The sequence below is a fragment of the Chrysoperla carnea genome, chromosome 1 (assembly GCF_905475395.1).
Source record: "Chrysoperla carnea chromosome 1, inChrCarn1.1, whole genome shotgun sequence".
NCBI classification, from domain to species: domain Eukaryota; kingdom Metazoa; phylum Arthropoda; class Insecta; order Neuroptera; family Chrysopidae; genus Chrysoperla; species Chrysoperla carnea.
In genome coordinates this window covers 109,696,700-109,717,056 of record NC_058337.1, presented here as the reverse complement: position 1 = coordinate 109,717,056, position 20,357 = coordinate 109,696,700, and the positions used below count along the sequence as shown (strand labels likewise).

The 20,357-nt window shown below is 29.4% G+C and overlaps 1 protein-coding gene across 1 annotated transcript; it reads left to right on the top strand.

Moving 5' to 3' along the window:
- Positions 1-18,729: 18,729 nt before the first annotated feature.
- LOC123303986 (trypsin-1-like) lies at positions 18,730-20,121 on the top strand. Its single transcript, XM_044886323.1, has 4 exons — positions 18,730-18,809; positions 19,230-19,549; positions 19,614-19,727; positions 19,791-20,121. The coding sequence occupies exons 1-4, from the start codon at positions 18,758-18,760 to the stop codon at positions 20,085-20,087; spliced, it is 783 nt and encodes a 260-aa protein (XP_044742258.1). The 5' UTR covers positions 18,730-18,757; the 3' UTR covers positions 20,088-20,121.
- The last annotated feature ends 236 nt before the right edge of the window (positions 20,122-20,357 follow it).

The following is a 20,357-nucleotide window of genomic DNA, read 5'->3' as shown; positions in this document are numbered from 1 at the left end:
CCAAAATGACTGGAACACAAACACAACGACTGGTTATGTCGACCAAAAGTTTGAATAAAGACTTCAGGATTTTTTAATATTTAAGGGCGAAATAGATTGAAGAAAAAAAAGTTTAAAAAATTATAGGAGTTGGTGAGAATTTGTTTTTTTGTTTTTTTTTTAATTGACATTAACAATTGATGTTAAAACAAAAATGGAGGAGGTTATCAGTTCGACAGTTTTTTTTTTGTTATGTGTGTTATCTCAGAACTTTCAACTGGGTGAACCGATTTTGTTGATTCTTTATCTATTTGAAAGCTGGTGCTTCCCGTGTGGTCTCATTTCATTTTGACCCAGTTTGGACAACAGCATTCAAGAAAAAACCATAAAAGTCTTAAATTTGCATTAAGTATGCACGACAAGAGGACGAATAACTCAATATCACGCCAACCGATTTCGATGATTTATTTTTTAGTGACAAATTAGTTAATGTACTTCATATTCACTAAAAATCACAAACTAAAAAAACTAAAATATATGTATAATATAATGTAGTTAAAATTATTGTTGTTTTTGGAGTCGGTGTCAGCCAAGCTAATGTAACAAAGTGTTCTGTCAGAGTTGTTTCCTTGGCTGACACCGAATCCAAAATTAACAATAATTTTAACTACATTATATTACCGTTATTTTTTTACTTTTTAGTGCATATTAATTGGTTTTGGAAAAATTTTTCTTCTGTGTCCGTTTTCTTTTTATTAAAACTTTTTTTTAATTTGGTCTTAATACCAGTCTCAAAATCAGGACCTGATATTGGGTTTGTAGAATTTACATTTATAGAAACATACCATATCTAACTAATATTTATAACATTACATTATTATTGTTAAAGTTTTAAACAATTACGTCCAACAAAACAGAACACAACAAATAAATATTTAAACAATGATAGTTGTGTTTGGTTGATGTTTAATATAATATTGTTAGGATGAAGTTATATTCTATTATAAAATATCCGTTATTGTTATTATTAATTAACTTAGTGGTTAACTCAATATCCTATAATAATATAATATTTGAATCGTATATAACTTTCAAAGAAAAGTATTCTGCTAATTAATTATCTTTCGAAATCTAATTGAACATATTGTGGGTAATACCAATATTTGAAAGGCTTCACGGAATAGTATTTACTAGAAATTTTATCAGTACAGAAGTAATAAGAGTAAATTAATTAACTATCCATAGCATGGGTGAACAATATTGAGCAAGGGGTCAAGCCTGGTCCAATCAAAAATACTGACTCGTCTATGTTTAAACATTGAATGATAAAATCAATAACCTTGGTTTCCGGTAAATCTTTAGACATTAAAGGACACAATTTTTAAGAGAATGCTTGAAATAGCTGTACCCCTTAAAATTGCAAAAAATCGAGAAATTTTTGTTATCTCCAATTTCGATAAAACTCAGTATACACGGTAATTTTGACCCAAAAAGTACAAAAATCGGGTGCATTTGATGACTGGGCGAATAGTTTTTGAGATATGGATAAAAATCGACATGTTAACCTCCATCCACCGAGAAAAAATTCAAAAAGAGAGCCTACTCAAACGCCCAATTACACATATTTTAAAGACTTTTTGACCGTCACATGAAAATTTCAAATATCCATTGCTTTAAAAATTTAGTTCTTCCGTGGTATTTAGAGATATCAGTCGGTTATTTATTTGCATGAACAAATCGATTTGTACAAAGTTTATGAGTGTGATAGCGATAGCCTAGCTAAGAGGCTGTCAAAACGATTTTTAAAGAAGATATCGACCGTGTTAAAAATCAGACACTTTGTGGCAAGAATGAAGTAATTTTTTCGGATCAAAGTTTATAAATTTTAGTAAAACTTTTACTAAAATTCTTGGAATTAAAGAATCGCTTGGTATAAGCATGTCAGTTATTTTGTTTAATATAAGCCATCAATACATTCATTGCATACTTTATTAATTAATTTATTCATAATTATTCTATTGAAAATTTAACATGACGCTATTATAATATGTTCATGTTTTATTTATTACAACATAATTAACAATTTATTCATTAAAAAATTTAATAAATTTTCGATAAAAAATTTTATTCACCCCCAGTCTAATTTAATTACAAATAATATGTAATATATTTATTCATCTTGATAATTTTAACGAAATATGATAAGTGGTTTGAGCAAGGTATACCTACACTAGTTTAAAACAATTCGTATTGGGTTTAATACAAACCTTAGTGAAAATGTTTGTAAAAAGTTTTGGACAATTGCAAAGACACTTGGTATAAAAACCATAGAAACCTCAAGGCTTGATTTTGGACAGAAAGTTAGGTTAGGTTAGAGTGGCTGTCCTGGGGTGGGATAAACTTAGACCATAGGGTCCGTTGTGATATCGAAAAAAGAATGAACCATTTGGAGCTGTTTAAAAACAGCAGAAGAGCTTTGACGCCGACGGACTCTAGGTCGGAGAGGTCGTCAAAGAGAAGCTGGCTCAAGTAAGTCCATCTCCTCATAACAAGAGCTGGGCAGTGACAGAGAAGATGAAACATTGTCTCCTCCTCCTCTCCACTGTGACAGCTCCTGCAGTAGTCGTGATACACTGCCAGGCCCAGGCGTTTAGCATGCCTGCCGCCCAACCAGTGTCCTGTAATAGCCGTAACAACCTTGCGAACAGACGCCCTTGGAAGTAATATAAGATCTTCGGAACGCCTGAGATTGTACTCAGACTTGTAGTACCACAAGTACATTCCTCCCTCCATCTAAGATTGGCTTTATTTAAAATATCCTCTTTTAGGAGGAACTTGCAGTTCGCAAATGGAACTCCCGGGTATTTATTGAATGTCTTCGCAATTACCTTGAATGTCCATGTGTTCCGATACCCATACCAGGTTTACATTCATTTGTTCCGCCAGCTCATTTAAGGACGTATGGCAGTCTTGTGCTACCTTTGAACAAATACTTAAAAAAGTACAAAATGATTTGGAAAAATTAAAAGTGTTTTTAATTTGCATATGATTGTTTTTTCATTTTGATTAAAAATAAAAAGTCTCCCCTTTAATGATTGCCTTGTGATTTAGAGGGTAAAACCTAATTTTAAATAATATTAAAAACTATATGAGTCTGTGTGTATATACTTCGTATATTAAAGACATACCTTAATTATATACAAAAATCTTTTGAACAAAGCTATTTACTATTGTGTATGGATAATAATGGTACCTAAAACTCAATGAATAATTACTGTTACTGACATATAACATGAACAAATCAACTGATGCATACATAATAAAAATACTACATCAATAATACAACAACAAGTGTATTATAGTCATTTTAAGCTGCTGTAACCTCCTTGCTTCAATAGAGTATAAGGTGAACTGCTGTACCTTGACAAGAGTGGATCTTGGGTATAGGTGGATTCAGGATATTAATTAAGAGTAAAATATGTACAAAAAGCTTTTATTTCGGAGTCATAATGGAGATATCTAGAAAAACTCTGCTATAAACGTCAATTGAGTTCCAAATATCCGTACAAGTTGAAAGACACTCAAGTTTGGTTGATTTTGCAACTGAAAAATAAGTTTTTGAGATATTAGTTGAAGAAATTGTTCTGCCTCTCTTATAGGGTTTTAACAGTATTACAAAAATTTTCATCCAAATGTCCAAACTAATTTTTCTATTTTTGGATAAAATATTGTTTTTTCTTATTCATTCAAATCGAAGTAATAGTATATAACACAACTAGGAACAGAAAGTAAAGAATGTCTCACATTTTATGTTCATTGTCGCCCGAGGCATAGCCGAGCTTTCTTGAAATATCAAGAAATTTACAAAAAAAATTGTTGACCTTAGAATATGATAAAACTTACAAGTTCCATAGGGTATTTTTGTAACCGAAAAATAACGGAAATTGAAATCATTTCACGATTGAATCAGAGAAGTTATTTTAGAAAGCTTTTGGGACATATCTTGACGTACACTCATCAAATCGTCAAATGAGCGAGATTGTTTTTTTTTTAGTCCTATTTAGTAGTAATAATCCAAAAACGTTCAATTATGAACAACAAGTTATTGAAGTATCGACTGAAGAAATTGCTCCTCATGAATAGTGGTCCTAGCACGAAAGACTATTTTCATTTGATAGTGCAAAAGCATAGACAATCAATTATACTAATTTGGTGGTTTACGATGCACAGAAATAGTGGTGCTGGCACGAGAAACTATTTCCATGGTTATATTTTTTTTGAAATTGTTGTAAAAAACATATAAATTTAAATTGTGATCCAAGGTACAACATTCTCCCTATAAATAAAATGGATGATGAATCAACATACAAAACTAACCCTCTATACAAACAAATTATATAGTTTACAATTCACCACTAAATATTTACAAAAGAGATGATTATTTTGATACCCCTAAAGGTGCTCAAGTGCACTGATTGTATGTATTTGTATTATCTCATCACGTGGAAGGATTTTATAATGCAATTAATTATATCGTTTGTGTGGCAAATATGCAAACAAACAAACAAATATGATGATAATAAAATCGGAGGGTAGCCTCGAATATTAAAATACAATATTAATTTTAAATTCTGTTTATTACGAAGATTAAGGAGCTGACATGCATCTTTGCAACAAAATCCAAATATTAGGATGGTTAGGATTTGAAATACAGTACAGTCCCGGTAATCCAGACTAAATAAAAACCTGGGGTGTTTCGATTACTGAGATTGTATGTAAGAATTAATTCATTATAAATAAAATAAAACATTGCAAAACAGGATTGAAATGTATATATTTAAGCGAGACAGTACACAGCATTAAACAAGTGTTATTTTGATTCTATTTGTTTTTAAGAATGATAACAATGAATCATATTAAATGTATACACAAACAAACAATATCACTTTCTTTTTATCGAGGCTCTACTTTACTTTAGTTTCTTCTATACTTGATTGGGAAATCTGGTGTTTCAAAATACTTCGAGATTTTGGGCTAGGTGTTATCGAATACCAAATGAAATTATAACCAAGCGGTACGACAAAAATTATAGTTTCGAACCCGATTTGGTGGTTAAAAAACATTATTGAAGCAAAAAGCTATTGAAAGCGGTTAAAATAAAATTTTTGGTGGGCCTCGTGGTTATAAATTCAGTTGATACCCGATAATACCCTGTTTCCAACTGAGGTCAGATAAGCGTTTTTAATTTAGCTCCTTCTAGCAGCCGAATATGCAACAAATGCCAAGCCACCACCAACTATCAATTTAACAATCAACAGTTGCCAATGATTTTAACACTGGAACGCATGTCAGGTCCTTAGCTAAAAATAAGTAGCTGTAGAAAATTGTAATACTAGATTTGGAAATGCTTAAATTTTAAAATAAATATTCACTATGATCATCCCTAAAACCATTTCATAAGCTTTCAATGAACTCATCTAGTGATTACATTCGACTTTCGAAACATTCATTGAAACATTTTTCGAAGTCTTAACTAAATAATATTACGACGTTTTTGATAATAAGAAAGAGTTTATTCTAAAGTTAATTTTTATATGAAAAAAATTATCTAAAACCTTGAGATAGTAATTTGTTAAAAAGGTTATGTGTGTGTTGTTACGACTATTTACAAGAATACTTGTTATTCGATAACAATACGGTTTACAATAGAGTTATAAATCTTATTCTTATAATTCTTCTATTTAGCAGAACATTATTCGAAAGTCAATTTCAGATGTTTTTATACCTACAGCAGTTATACGTATAGAATAGAGGAAGATTAATTACAATCTTTATTTCTTGTTATTTTCGTTTTTTCTATGTGAAAATTATCACAATCGACGAAAGAAGAGGGTGTTATTATTGATTAGCGGCAATTTTATCAAATATTCTCTACTTTTATTAATGAAACGATTTTTATACCATGTATATGAAATATACCAAAGTAAACTAAGTTTAGTACCAAGTTGGTAACACTTAAAAATATTGATGCTATGAACAAAATTTTGGTATAGGTGTTTATATAATCACCTAATTAGTCCATTTTCGGTTGTTTGTGTGTCGTCTGTCGTCTGTCCGTCTGTCTTCACGATTACTCAAATGAACAACATAGGTCAGTGGGGTCTTGGGTCCGTAGTATCCCTCTTGTAAACCGTTAGAGATAGAACAAAAGTTTAAACGTAAAAAATGTTTCTTATACAAAAATAAAATACTTTTGTTTGAAACATTTTTTTCGTAAACATTATCTGTTTACCCGTGAGAGCGCAAATCATGCGCAAATTGTATAGTATGTATTGAATGGGTTTATCAGTTATATATGTGTGGCATGTATGTATGTGTAATGTGACAGAGTAATCAACATTGTCTATACATGGTATTTCAACAATTAACTCATTCAATTGTCTGTTTTCTCTTGTTTTATATTAAAAAAAACGTTGTATACATATTGAGAATTAAAATTTACAGTAATGGTCGAGGATATAAAGTTATGCTAGATATTGAAAATGTACAATTGCTCTCAATCCAAAATTTCGAAGTTTTTAGGTTTAATGGTTTTTAGTTATTCGAAACACATAAATCGACTCGGGTTTGATACATACAAATAAAGACGTACGCATGAACTTCAAGCCAAAACTAATTAAAATGGATGTATGAAAAAACCTTCAATTACAAAAGTCAACAAAAGAGCATGTCAAAAAACATCCCATTCTTTTTTATGGATTATTTCGTACGGGAGTTCTGGCGGGTTAAACGGAATTACGACGATGGCGACTTAAATTCAACTAACGAAAGTACACGAACAGACTACAAAAGTGCCGACATTATAATTTTTTTGCTTGGCCTTTACTCACATTATGAGAAAAATTTTCACAATTTCTCACAGGACTTGAAGAAAATGTATTTTTAAAAACGGTAGAAAGATTGAAAAAATCAAAAATTATCATAATTCAAAAATAAATAAAATTATATAAAGATAGAAAATGTTCAACCACATATGACAATTAAAAAATAAAAGTCATTTATGTTTTAATTGTAGCGTGAGGAAAATGCTCATAACGGGAGTGCTGGTGGGTTAATAGAGGAAAATTTAATATTTAAATTGAAAAACAATACTCATAATTACATGAGGCTAATTAATTTATCATGCAATATTATTATTACATTTGATTTTATAAAATAAATTCAGAATGGTTTTTGTTTTTAGTAAATTTATTTAAAACAAATTAAATTAATTATCAGCAATCACTGCCTATCTGGGTTTCATGTAAAAACGATTTAAAATGCATTTAATTTCCATATTATTAAATTTTGGTAATTTGTTTCATAATTTTGTGTTTATTCATTCTAAAATAAAAATCTATTTAAATCATTTATTTATTGAATAAAAACATTTTATTCAAACATTAATTTATTAAATTATCTCTGATTTAAACAATTAATTTTAGTCTAAGAGCCAATGGTCGGCAGTTATATGATATTTCAATAAAGCCTATTTTCCTGCTCGGCGGTACCTACGGAATAAGAAACGTTGTAAAGGTAACACTTTGACCAAGTTCCACGTTGTAATAAAAGAATCAAAAATTTATGTGTGAATTAAGTCTTTAATTTATTTATGGGATATGAACTGTTCCTAATGTACCTAAGATCATCTCCATCTCTAGGAACAGAATTATACAATGTATGTTATTGAAACATTGAAAGTCTCCAACTTTTCTCTTACAGGCATTCATTACTTTGAGCATCCAGCAACATTAGAAATAAATATAACTCGCAATTTTACGTTTTTTTGATGTGACTCATTCAAAATTAACCCAGCATACGTAAAATGTGACCCTGTTTCTCTTTTCCGGCATATAAAAGATAGTAAAATGTTGCTTTTATTAAAAAGTGGTAAAAGTTTTCTGGCCACTAGCTCTTAGACCATTTTTTTAATTGGAGAATACTATGAAGCATACTTTATTTACCAGTGTTATAAATTATAAAATTATTTTATTTAAGAAGTTAATTTGTTATAATACAGCGAAATTTAGCCCGAAAAATGAGTCGAAATTCTGATATGGATGACATTTTTCAATTTATGGAATTTCTTCAAACCTCAATTCCATTATTCCTTGAGAACGTTGTCCTAAAATAATATTCTATAAATAAGTTAGGTGAAAAGATGTTTCTTTTACAAACTACAATAAAAACACAAAATTTTTTTTTCGAATAAAATTCGCCGCTAGCTCGAAACCTACACCAAACACTGACTCGTAGTGTAATGAAATGAGTTTTTCAAGGATTCTAAGCGCCAAAATAAAAGCATTGCATTAAAACTGGACTGCATCTTTAAAAAAGCCTCGCTCAGAAACTACTATCTTTTGGTCCAGCACTCATTATTTTATACTATTAACAACTGTATAGTTTCTTGTTATAAAAATATTACTTTCTATGGGTGTACTAAGCACAAATCAGCTATCAATTAATTGCTATACAAATGTGTTAATCAACATAGTATATTTATGGACCGCAGACATTTACTTCACTTAGTCATTGCTAAATCTAAGCCGCTTTATCGTGAACATAAATATTATTCTGTAGTAGGTACTAAAGACCGGAGATTAAAAATAATTTTCTTCAATTTTATGCGATCTCCAGTCACCAGTAAAAGCATAAATTCATAAATAAAACAATATGTTATAGAATAATAATGCAATCATGTGACAATAGACTTGATAACCCAATTGTTCAATTTATGATAATCGAATTTTTCGGTGATTTTTTGCAACATTTTTTTGTAGTTTGTATATGAAGAGTTATTAAAAACAAAATATACAAAAAAAATGCACGGAACTTTCTTGCTGGACTATGCACTTAGCCTCATCAATAATTGCCAGTATTTCCAAATATTCTCAAGTCAATCATTTTTTGTCATAGAAATCCGGTCAAAGCTTAAGTAGATACGAAGTTTTGTAACGAAAAAGTTAGAGAACTTTTTTTTTATTATTATAAGCTTAGAATCTGTCAGATTTTCATATTAAATTTATAATAAACATATTTTATGTGTTCGTAAAAGTATAGATCCGGTACCTTTTTCTTATTTGTTAGGTATAAGTACGACTTATACGCATTTAAACAGCTCTTCATGGATAAGTAAGTGGGTATAGTAAATAGTTGGTTATACATTGATGGTTAACTATGAATATTTCGAAACGCTTTACTACAAAGAAGCTTTACTTTTAAACAGCTCATAAGATTATTTCAAATAGCATTAAGTAGTCATTACTATTTTAGACGAAGGAAACTAATCTTTATTGAATGTGTCTATTAATTTTAAAATTGAAAACCATACGCAGAAATTTGTTTTGGAAAAAAGTAGATACGGATGTAAAGAAATGCACATACAAAATAATTTTCCATTCGATTAATTTCTTTTTTTAAGGTATCCAATAGTAACTGTGATATCTAGAAATTCGTTCAGTAGCATCGTCTTAAAAACATAAAAACTAATCTGCAATTAATTGGTTAAGGTTGTTTTTAATGAGAATGTATGCTAGAGCAAATTTTATTCTCATAGTTAAGCAGGCCATATGCAACAATATACTTGGATTTTCCAAATGTTTCTCAAACGAAAGTCAGAAATCAAAATGATACGGAAATGGACTACTTTTCCATATAATTTTGTCGAAATAAAAAATTTTATTACTGGGCTAAGAAAATGGTTATATGTATATTCATTTTAAGTTTCTATCGTGTTTGATGTATAAAGAGAACAGCATGTTTTGTATAAGATGACGTGCCTAATTTAACCAACCTCTCTATGAAAAAAAGAAATGGTAAAAATTTATTTGATTTTAGTTTTTAACAATAAAATATTCATTTTAAGTTCAAACAATAAACGCAATAGTTTCTTTATTAGCGAATTACCGAAGGAAATGGAGCTATTGCTTTTGTACTGATGATGAAATTTTGAAAAAATTTCTTCAAATGTTCATCGACCCTACTTAATAGATATACCATATGTATCCGATTCGAATAAAATTTGGTATCAAGAAGTGTTTTGGTATTTGAAAGGTCAAGTTCGGTCAAGAGATGTGCAAAATATAAAATATCAATTTTTTTTTAAATAAAAATATTTTTGTATTTTTTGATCAGTTTTAAGCAAAAAAGTACTCTTGTGATTTTTTGTCTAAACAAAATTTTTGAAAAACTAAACGACGTAAAGAAAAATGTGTTATATTTTCAATCTCTGAAGAAATTCGCTTAGCAATAAATAAAACAATTTTTTTTTTTTGCTAAGTCCACTAAATTATATTTATTTTAAATAAATAAAAACAAATAATTATATATTTGTGACAATCGTTTCAACCTGTACGGCCATTATCAAACAATTGAAGTTCTAAACAAAAAACAGCTATTTATATACAATTTTTTTTGTGACAGGTTCAAACAAAACAGGTTAAACACAGGTATTAAGAATGCAATAAATGATTACTTAACATTAAAATTATGAAGGTCAAGATATTTTTTAAAATATTACATTTTAATAATAAAATGAAGTCGAAATTTCTTAATACCTAGAAGCCAACATTCTGGTCCAGTCTGGTCGTACGTGCGTAGAATAAGTCGTAGAATAAAGCACACAAACGAATATATCACAGAAGATTAGAAATTAGTTTTAATTTTATTGTTTTTATAAAATGGCTGAAAAAAGAATTCGCTTAGATAACGCAGCTCCTGCTCTACGAATTTTTTTATATATTTTTTTAGGTTAAATGTCTAAGAACATAAAATTTGTACCCAAAAAAATAAAATAAAACAACATAATGACAATGAGAGAAAACAAAAAGGAAAAGCAATGATGTGTATAAGGAAGAAAAGAAAATTTTATGTTGTATACCTACATATTACATAAATATCGAGAGTGAGAAATTGATTTAATGTTATAGAATAAGGTTTTAAACTTCCTAACTAATATTTTAGAAAGGTACAATCTAGAAATCCTTTGGTATCTCCAAAAGTAAATTCAGAAGAATATATATTTATTTCCAATTTTATTCGACTGTTCCCACATTGAGTTTTTTAACGCAAGCTGTCCGACTTAATCCATCCAAGATTGGAGTGCTTCCTCCTTTGATGTTTGTTCTTAAATAAATTTCCTCCCATAACAAACAAGTATAACCAGACATAAGTATTTACCCTACTTGCACAGAATTATTTTACGGGATCATTGTTTTCGAGTCATGCTTTGAAAGTAATTTCCGAGAATCAAGCCTACTGGCAATTGTACTCACAGTGAGTTTTGTCGCAGTGTTTTTTCGCTCCTTTGATTCCAACAGCAGTACATTGAAGTAAATTGATACGTTAATTAGTAGGAAAAACCGAGCGTTTGATTTACCATTTATTTAAATTGCTTTATAAACGTTAATAACTTACACATTAACTAATTTTAAAACTGTCTTCCAGTCTGCTATGATATGGACCAATATTTTATTAACCCCCGAACTACAAAAAGGGGGGTGTTATAACTTTGACCGCTATGTGTGTGTGTCTGTCTGTGGCATCGTAGCGCCTAAACGGATGAACCGATTTTAATTTTTTTGGTTTCGTTTGAAAGGTAATTTAACGGGGAGAGTTCTTAGCTATGTTTCAAATGCGAGAAATGGGCGACAATCTTCAAAATGCTTTATGGAAAAACGTTTTTTAATGGAGAGAGTGTTCTTATATGTGTTTCAAGTGCGAGTTTAGGGTTCTGTACCCGAAAAATTTGTTGGGGGTTTTTTAAATTTTATAAATTTCACTTGTCATCCTACGAGCAAACATCTCAATTTTATATACAATGTCTCAAAAAACGTGACAATAAAAATCCCCAAGTGCGAAAGGGCCCTAGCCGGCTATATTTTATGATTAGATTACACTCAAACATTTGCAAACATATTGCAATATAGTATACCTAAGAAATGAAAAACAACCAGTTTTTGCTCCAAAGTTTAGACCTTGACCTCAGTTAAAACATTATATATTTGTCTCACTCTTGTTGGCATGTTGGCACACACATTGCGATCAATATTACATAGAATTCATTCATACATATAATATCAAAACAAGAGAGCTACGATACGATATAGGCGATATAGCTCTACCACACACCAGCCAAACAACAACCTACTAAGTTTTCTATATCTGCTACCAAAATAATTTTGTATGGAAAAAACCTTGTTGTATACTTAAAATTACATAATGTTTTCTTCAATGTTTGTATAACGAAAATTTGTTCGTTTTAGCTTTTCATCATTTTCTTTTAAATCATTTTAGTTAGAAGGAAAGGAGTTTTTAAATATTGCTTAAATTAGAAGACTTTTAACTCCTTACATAAAAAAGATTATGGATCTTTTGCATCGTGTTATTCTTTAGGAATGATTTCTAAACTTAATAATATTCAGAATATCAAAATATAATCTTGAAAATATAAGTTTTACCGATAAACGTATGAACCGATTTTGATTTTTGTTTTATTTCATTTGAAAGGTAATTTTATGGAAATTGTTCTGAGATACGTTTCAAGTGCTAGTTTAGAGATCCGTGCCCGAAAAATTAGTCGGGTGTTTTTTAATTTTGTAAATTTAACTTGTTTAGACAACTAATTTCTTGAAAAACAAATTTTTGGTACTTCACTTTACTTTGGTACTCTTTAATTTACCTACTTACTGTTTTAATCACTTATTGATTTAGAGCAAATTTTTTCCCTAGGAACGTTCGAAAATGATTTGCTGCTCATGTTTATAAAAAATTATATTTTAGAGTTGCTTAGTTTTAGACCTGGACAAATAGAAACTTTGACGTGGACGGTGGAAGAGATAAGTGCCGCATTAGACAGTTTGTAGCAGGTGAAAACGCTGTGCATGACAGAGGGCATCCTGTGTGAGGCCTCTGTATGCAGTAGATGAAAGAAAATGCTGCGTAAGGAGAGTGCTTTAGTGTGGACTCCATGTCGGTAGGATTTTAAACTACCAATTCGCCATAATCAAAGTATACTAAAATGATATTAAGACCCAACTATCCGTTTCCATCGCAATAAAATTTGATCACATGTGGTGAAATTTCATAGTGCCAAAAAACTATGCGCAAAGTTTCAGAGCTGTATCAGCAAGTTCAGCATATAGACTCTTTCTTCATACCCACTTTACACACGACGCTTTAAGGTAATGAGCAGCCTTTCTCTCATATCAGAAAATAGAATGCCTATCTGTCGTCTGTCTGATACCTACTCCATAAGAAAAGCACTTTAAACGTCTGCAACATATTGATAAATTTCATTTTAATTTAAATTAATTTACTTTAATATGTTTTTTTTTTACAATAAAAGTTCAAAAAGTATTTATCTTAATTTGGGAATAAGAAGGAAGACATGAACAGTTATGTAAGTGTTATATAAATGTACGTCATATAAAAAGCTAAAAGTATAAAATAAATATTGCCTGTGGGGAAATTTGATATAATTTCGTTATCTTGACAAGAGTGTATTTTTATACTGAAAAATATATACTTTTCGCTGCTATTCTTATAATATTTAACACAAAAAAATTGTGAAAAGTGTGAGGGAAAAAATGTGGGAAACTTTTTAATTGTGTATTTTATATTAAAACACGTCATCAGGAGTCGGTTGGTTCGTGACGTTAATATTAAATTATTACTTTAATACTTGAATCTTAAATTCGTATTGTAAAATTTTTTTCTGTTTAGAAGGTTATATGCTTTAATAATCTGTTTTTAATATTTACATTATTGATTTTAAATAAGAACCTACATGCAAAATATATACCTACTTCTGACTAATATTATATTTTCTTTAGCTTGTTTTTTCTGTCACTTGGCGATATTTTCCTTATTCCTTTATCAAATTCCATGGTTTATCACTCATTTTCAAGCTGATCGTGCTGGCTGATAAAAATAGACTCAAAACAATATCAAATGTAACAATTAACAAAATAAAGAGTAATGGAAAAAATTACTTTCATCCATGATATTGAATAATTCTGATGGAAATTTATCGGGAACTTAGACAGTGAGTAAAATCAAATGTTAATAAATTTTCATTACAATTATAAAGAGTAATGTTTGTTAGGAGAATATATTTCAAACTGAACTATTTTTAAAACATGTTCTCCTAATACTAATTTAAGCAACGGACACAGGTTAGCTCTGAGTATCGCATTGCGGAATTAGGCACAAGTCGAGCTAGTATTATGAATTTTGGCTAAAATTATGAATGCAAAACTCAGATTTTTCACGAGGCTTGAAAATTTTCAACTGTTCCCCAAGCTTTAAATTGAAATATATTAGTTTTGTACTCTTCTTTACGTCTAGTGTAAAATAAACAAGGCATATTAATGGGAACTCGAACAAAAACACAAACTTTAAACTATTGTTTAAAACGTTTTCACTTCAAGACTTTCTGAATCAACTAAATAATAAAATTCATTGATTTTTCATTAGTTTATATTTTTTAGTGACTTGAAAAAGTCACCGTTACATAAAGACCAAACGTTGCATTTTAAACAATCTGCGTTATTTTTTACAATTTTTGGAAAAGAGTATAAATTTAAATAGACATTCAATTTGAAATGAAAGACTTTTTATTTTCAAATATCCAGTTTAAATGAGTAATTTGTTTCTTTTTTGCAAAGATTTCTATTTAAAATTTTGTTACACTCAAAATTAAAGTTGGTGAGACATTTTGGGAATTGCATTTGATAACACGTTTATTTTAACTGAAAGAATATTTTTTATTATTTTTTTTAATTTAAAGAAATTTAACAATATTTTACTAGTTAGATACTTGAACAACTGAATTTACATATAAAATTTTAACTATTGATTTAGTTTTTGACCTATATTCTATTATACATGTGAAAAGACCTTGAAAGCAGAATGCATATATAATCAATGAGATGAAAGTAAGTAAAATTTAAATACATGATCGCAAAAATTTTACATAAAAATAATTCAACTGAAAGTAATACCCATACCAGAACCAGCAAACAGTGTTAGTGACATTGTTTATCACTTCCAGACTGATGTGGATGCCTGTTGGTGTAGTAGCTTCAAAAGAATCATATCCATTCCAGTGAGTAGCTGGTATTGTTACGAGAAAATTGGATGTTGTAGGTACATACGATGCGGTGACGAGACCGTACAATGGTGATGTAAATAAGATAAAACAAATTACGTGTATAATCCACATTTTATTTGTATAAAGGTGAAGGAGCTACGTATAGTTTAGTGAAAAATCTATCTTTAACAAAGATATTGATAGACATGTTGTGATTAGAATTTTGAATATGTTCTGGTAGGCACTACTTACTTTGGAAAAGACATGAAGAAGTTAACACGAAACAGAAATTGTCACAGACGAACCCGCGATAAATTACTATGGTCTACTCTAATCAAAGTTAAGTCCAGTGGAGAGTTTATTAAGTTATAAGCACGATTTTTCAGCACAGGAGGATAGATTTTCGCTACAAAATTTAAATTATTTACAAGTGAAAACAAACAATTGACTGAGTTAATTGTTGAAATACCATGTATAGACAGTGTTGATGAAGAAATCGTTTGTTTTTTGACGTCACATTAATAAAAAAAATATCCACTTTTAAATAGCTACACACACACTGATATTCCCATATTAATGCATGCTATAAAATTTGCACCTAATAAGTGCCCTCGTGGGTAAACAGTGATGTTTACAAAAAAATGTTTCAAACAAAAGTTGTTTATTTTTTTATAAAGAACATTTTTTACATTTAAACTTTTGTTCTATCTCTAACGGTTTACAAGATGGGTCCTACGGACCCAAGACCCAATTGACCCATATTGCTCATTTACGAACTTGACCTCAGTTTTTAGGTCCTGAGTACGCTATAAAAATTTCATCTTGATATCTCTTTTCGTTTTTGAGTTATCGTGTCCACAGACGGACGGACGGGCGGACGGTCGGACGGACGGACGGACGGACAGCCGGAAATGGACTAATTAGGTGATTCTATGAACACCTATACCAAAATCTTTTTCGTAGCATGAATATTTTTAGGCGTTACAAACTTTGGACTAAACTTAATATACTATGTATATTTCATATATACATGGTATAAAAATGAATATTACCTAATTTATTGCGCATAAAATTAAGTTGAGGCAGTTAAGGTTTGTTCCTTACGTCGAGGATCTTTAAATACACTACTTTAATATTTTTGTGAAAAAACAAATTCTATTAAGTAAAAAGTCTATGATGATGTTTTTACTAAAGATGAATTATATCGCACATAATCTATGCATACAGGGTAATCTTTAAAAATTGCAAAAATTTAATATTTTAAAGTCTTATCGAATTAATAATACTTAACAAGACTTAAGGATTTAGAACGGGAAACTATTTGGTGTTAAAGTCTATTAATCAATAAATCATGTGTTTTTCCAAATTAAAAATTTATGCTACTTAAGTAAACTTCACAAACGAAAATAATATCAGAACGCATAATCCTAGATAAAACAGGATGTTAAGAAGATCAACAGTAAATTCATTTCTAGGAATTTTTCGATTAGTTGAAAAGAAAACCAAATTATAGAAATTAGTAAATTTTATTGCTTAATAATTATGGAAGTATATAAACATCGCTTTTCTAAGAAACAATACGACCGGTTTTGAAAAATGCTATTATTAATTTAAAAATAGTTGCTTAGAAAATAAAAAAGTTTAGAAAATAAAAATTTTTTTGTATTGTTTTATCCGCTGGGAGATTTTATAAAGTTTTAAGCGTTTTAAAATAGAAAGAACTGGAAAATTTAGTAATTTATGAGAGCAATTACAATCGGAAGTCAAAACCGACCGCCTCCTGAGGTAGTAATTAATTTTGAATATTATAAATCACCTTTATGATGAAAAATCATTAACAAAATACCTACTTAAGTGACTAAAAACTGTTGTGTTGTGCTCGTGAAATGTAATTTACAAAACTAATTAAAACGTAATTATCACTTTAGATAATCCGAGAATGAAATGTTTTCGTTCGTAGTCGTTCGTTTTTATTGAAAAGATTTTCTATCTATTGTACGTAGGTTGCTGTAGTACTTTGTTAAGCTTTGGTAAGTATATTTTTTGTCAGAATTAGCTGTTTAGTACATAAATCACACGCTTGTTGACCAAAAATAAATAAATAAAACTTTATATACATGAATTATTTGGCAAAGATAAAAAAGTTTTCTATTGAATGGGGAGAAGATAAAACAAAGAATTTTCACACTCTGATTAATAAAGATAGTAAAAATGTTCATTTACTTTCGTTAATTTTCAATTTTTTTCTTTGTTAGTTGTTTTATAGTCATGTTATTTTTGTCCTGTACCATGATTCGCGTTGGTACTGATAAAATCAAATAATTCCAATCCATAACTCATTCTCACTGCGGCTTCGAACAGGGCTGAAAATTTTTTCGTTTTCAATTTCGCAATGAAAATTGTCTGGTTTTCTTAAAAGAATTTTCCTTGTCAAAGGTAATATTACTTCATAACATTTCTAGACGTTCACATAAACAAACCTCAAGGTTTTCAGTAAATTTTTATAATTATATTTCATGTTTTAGAATGGATAACTTATCTGACTAAATCTGCGGCGTAAAACACTCTAGACAGATGAAGATAAATATATTTAGAGAGCTTGATAAGTATATCTTAAGTGGTTACTATTTGACTAGAAGTTTTTATTTTATAATGACAAATAGAGTTTGTTACCTTGGCCCCCTTCAATATTACAAAATTGCATTTTGTTGCAAACTTCAATCTCGTTAGACAAAATTCATTGCACCTAGATTTAACTCCGCAGAAGTATTATATATTCGAGAACAAGAATATCTTCTTAAAGGCTACCGCTTTATAGCCTCCATCTCACTTGCTCTCGCTTATACTCATTCCATAACAGACGATGAAGGGGTAGGGATTGTTTTACACATCGATTGTATCAGAATAGGTGACCATGAATTGTATCTCGTTCTCAATTTTACAGAAACCTTTATTTTACAATTCAAAATGATGCTCATTGAAAAATTTCATAAAATACATTCGATAGCAATAGCAAAATTTTATAAAATACATTCGATTTTTTTTATTTTTAATTTTTCTAAATATATACATTCGATAGCAATAGCAAAATTTTATAAATTTTATAGCTCATGAGTTAGTCTGATGTTTGAGCTATATTATTGTACAGTTTCATTCAAAACCATTCGCTAGTTTTTGCGTGACAGCGTAACAATCAAACAAATATACTTACTTTCACTTTTTTATTATAAAATAGGTATTTTCCAATAAGAATGTTAGACCTTTGTAACATTGTAAATATTTATTCAATGGGGAACATTTTTACTGTTATTATTATTACATATTTATAAAAATAAATTTTTATTTTTTATTAAAACCTTAATTTTAAATATTTAAGCTCTGATCTTAAATTGCTTCAGATTCTGAAAACGTGTACTGATAAGATTTTTCTAAAAATACTTTATTGTTTTTTAGACGATAAATTCATTTTGAAGAATTTGAGTTATTAAGCTATCAATTTTTTTTATTAGACGTAGTGATTTTATCTTTCAAGTTTCATGATAAATAAAATTAATCTAATCTCTTTTATTAATTTTATTGAATATAAATAAATACAAACTTTCTGTAATGCAAATATTTTACTCGAAAACGATTTAAAAGAAAGTTATCATGAAATTAATAGTATTCACGTTAATTGTTAGTGTTACATTAACAGTAATAAGTAAGTTTTCACTTATTTTAAGAATATCGTTTTAAAACAGTGTGATTAAGGAAACGCATTTTATTGATTCTGAGTTCAGGCATAGTTATTGAAATAAATACGACAATATTCTAAATGAATGAAACAATAAGACAATTGAGGAACTATTTTTCACAAAATTAGTTACATTGTTTCTCGAGAAACGTTTCTAAGACTTTGTTCTTGCATCGTTTTAGGTCAATTTTTTAATATTAATTTTTCTAAAACAGAATAATATAAAAGACAATTTAAAAAATACAAACATTTTATCTAATTTCTGACACGCAAGCAATTTAAGAAACAATTTTCTAATCGATGGATATTTCCGAATATTTTCTTCATATTAATTTTAATCGCAATAATAGTGGATTCAAATTCTTAACCGAATATTATTTATTTTAGCTGGAAAAAGCTTAAAACCGTTAACATATCCAGAAGGTAGAATTGTCGGAGGCAAAAATGTTACTATAGAAGAAGTTCCGTACCAAGTTGCATTAAAAGTGGGTGGCAGTCCCTGGTGTGGCGGTACAATAATTAGCGATATTTTTATATTAACAGCTGCGCATTGTTCCAAAGGAGTTAGTGAAAGAAGTCTTTCAGTTCATGCTGGATCCACTTTCCCGCATACTTATGAAAATGGTAATGTGCACCGAGTTAAAAGAATTTACGTTCATGAAAAATATTCTTCGTCGACCCTGGACTTTGATGTTGCTATTCTTGAAGTATGTTGCCAAAACATTTCACCTTTGAAACAAACTGTTTATTTACGATTTCGTTTTATTTCAGCTGGAAACTCCGTTACAATTTTCCAATACAATTAAATCACTCTCTTTACCTGGCAAAGATGAATTTCTTGAAGAAAACGAAACAGTTCTCATTTCTGGATGGGGAACTTTAGAGGTATACGCCTAAAAATTACTTTGTATTGAACGTTATTGCATTTTTAATTTTATATTCATTCAGGAAGGTGGTCAGTTAGCGACGGTTTTACAAGCAGTTGAGATTCCAGTTGTAAATCAAAATGTTTGCCAGCAATTATATTCTAATTTCTTGGATGTTACGCCAAGGATGCTCTGTGCCGGTTATATCGAAGGAGGCAAGGATCATTGTAATGGTGATTCCGGTGGTCCAGTCGTATCAAATGGAAAAGTACATGGAATTGTATCGTGGGCAAATGGATGTGCACGACCAAATTTCCCCGGTGTTAATACTCGGGTGACAGCTGTTCGCGAATGGATTCGATCAAAAATTGGATTTTAATTGAGTCAATATTTAATAAACCAATATTTTTCAATTTTAGTGTTTTTTTATGAAAATTATGATCTTTGATACAACGTAAAATCTTTGTCAAAACTATATGGTAGATTTTAATTATTTTATGAATTCTACACCATCTGGCTTTTTTCATCTGACTATTTTAATCTTAGAAGTATTTCGAAATTTCTATATCAATGTTTTATCAAACTTTAAAACGGCATTTGTAAATAACGCTATTTATTTCCGTCACAGAATAATTTTCAACTAATATCA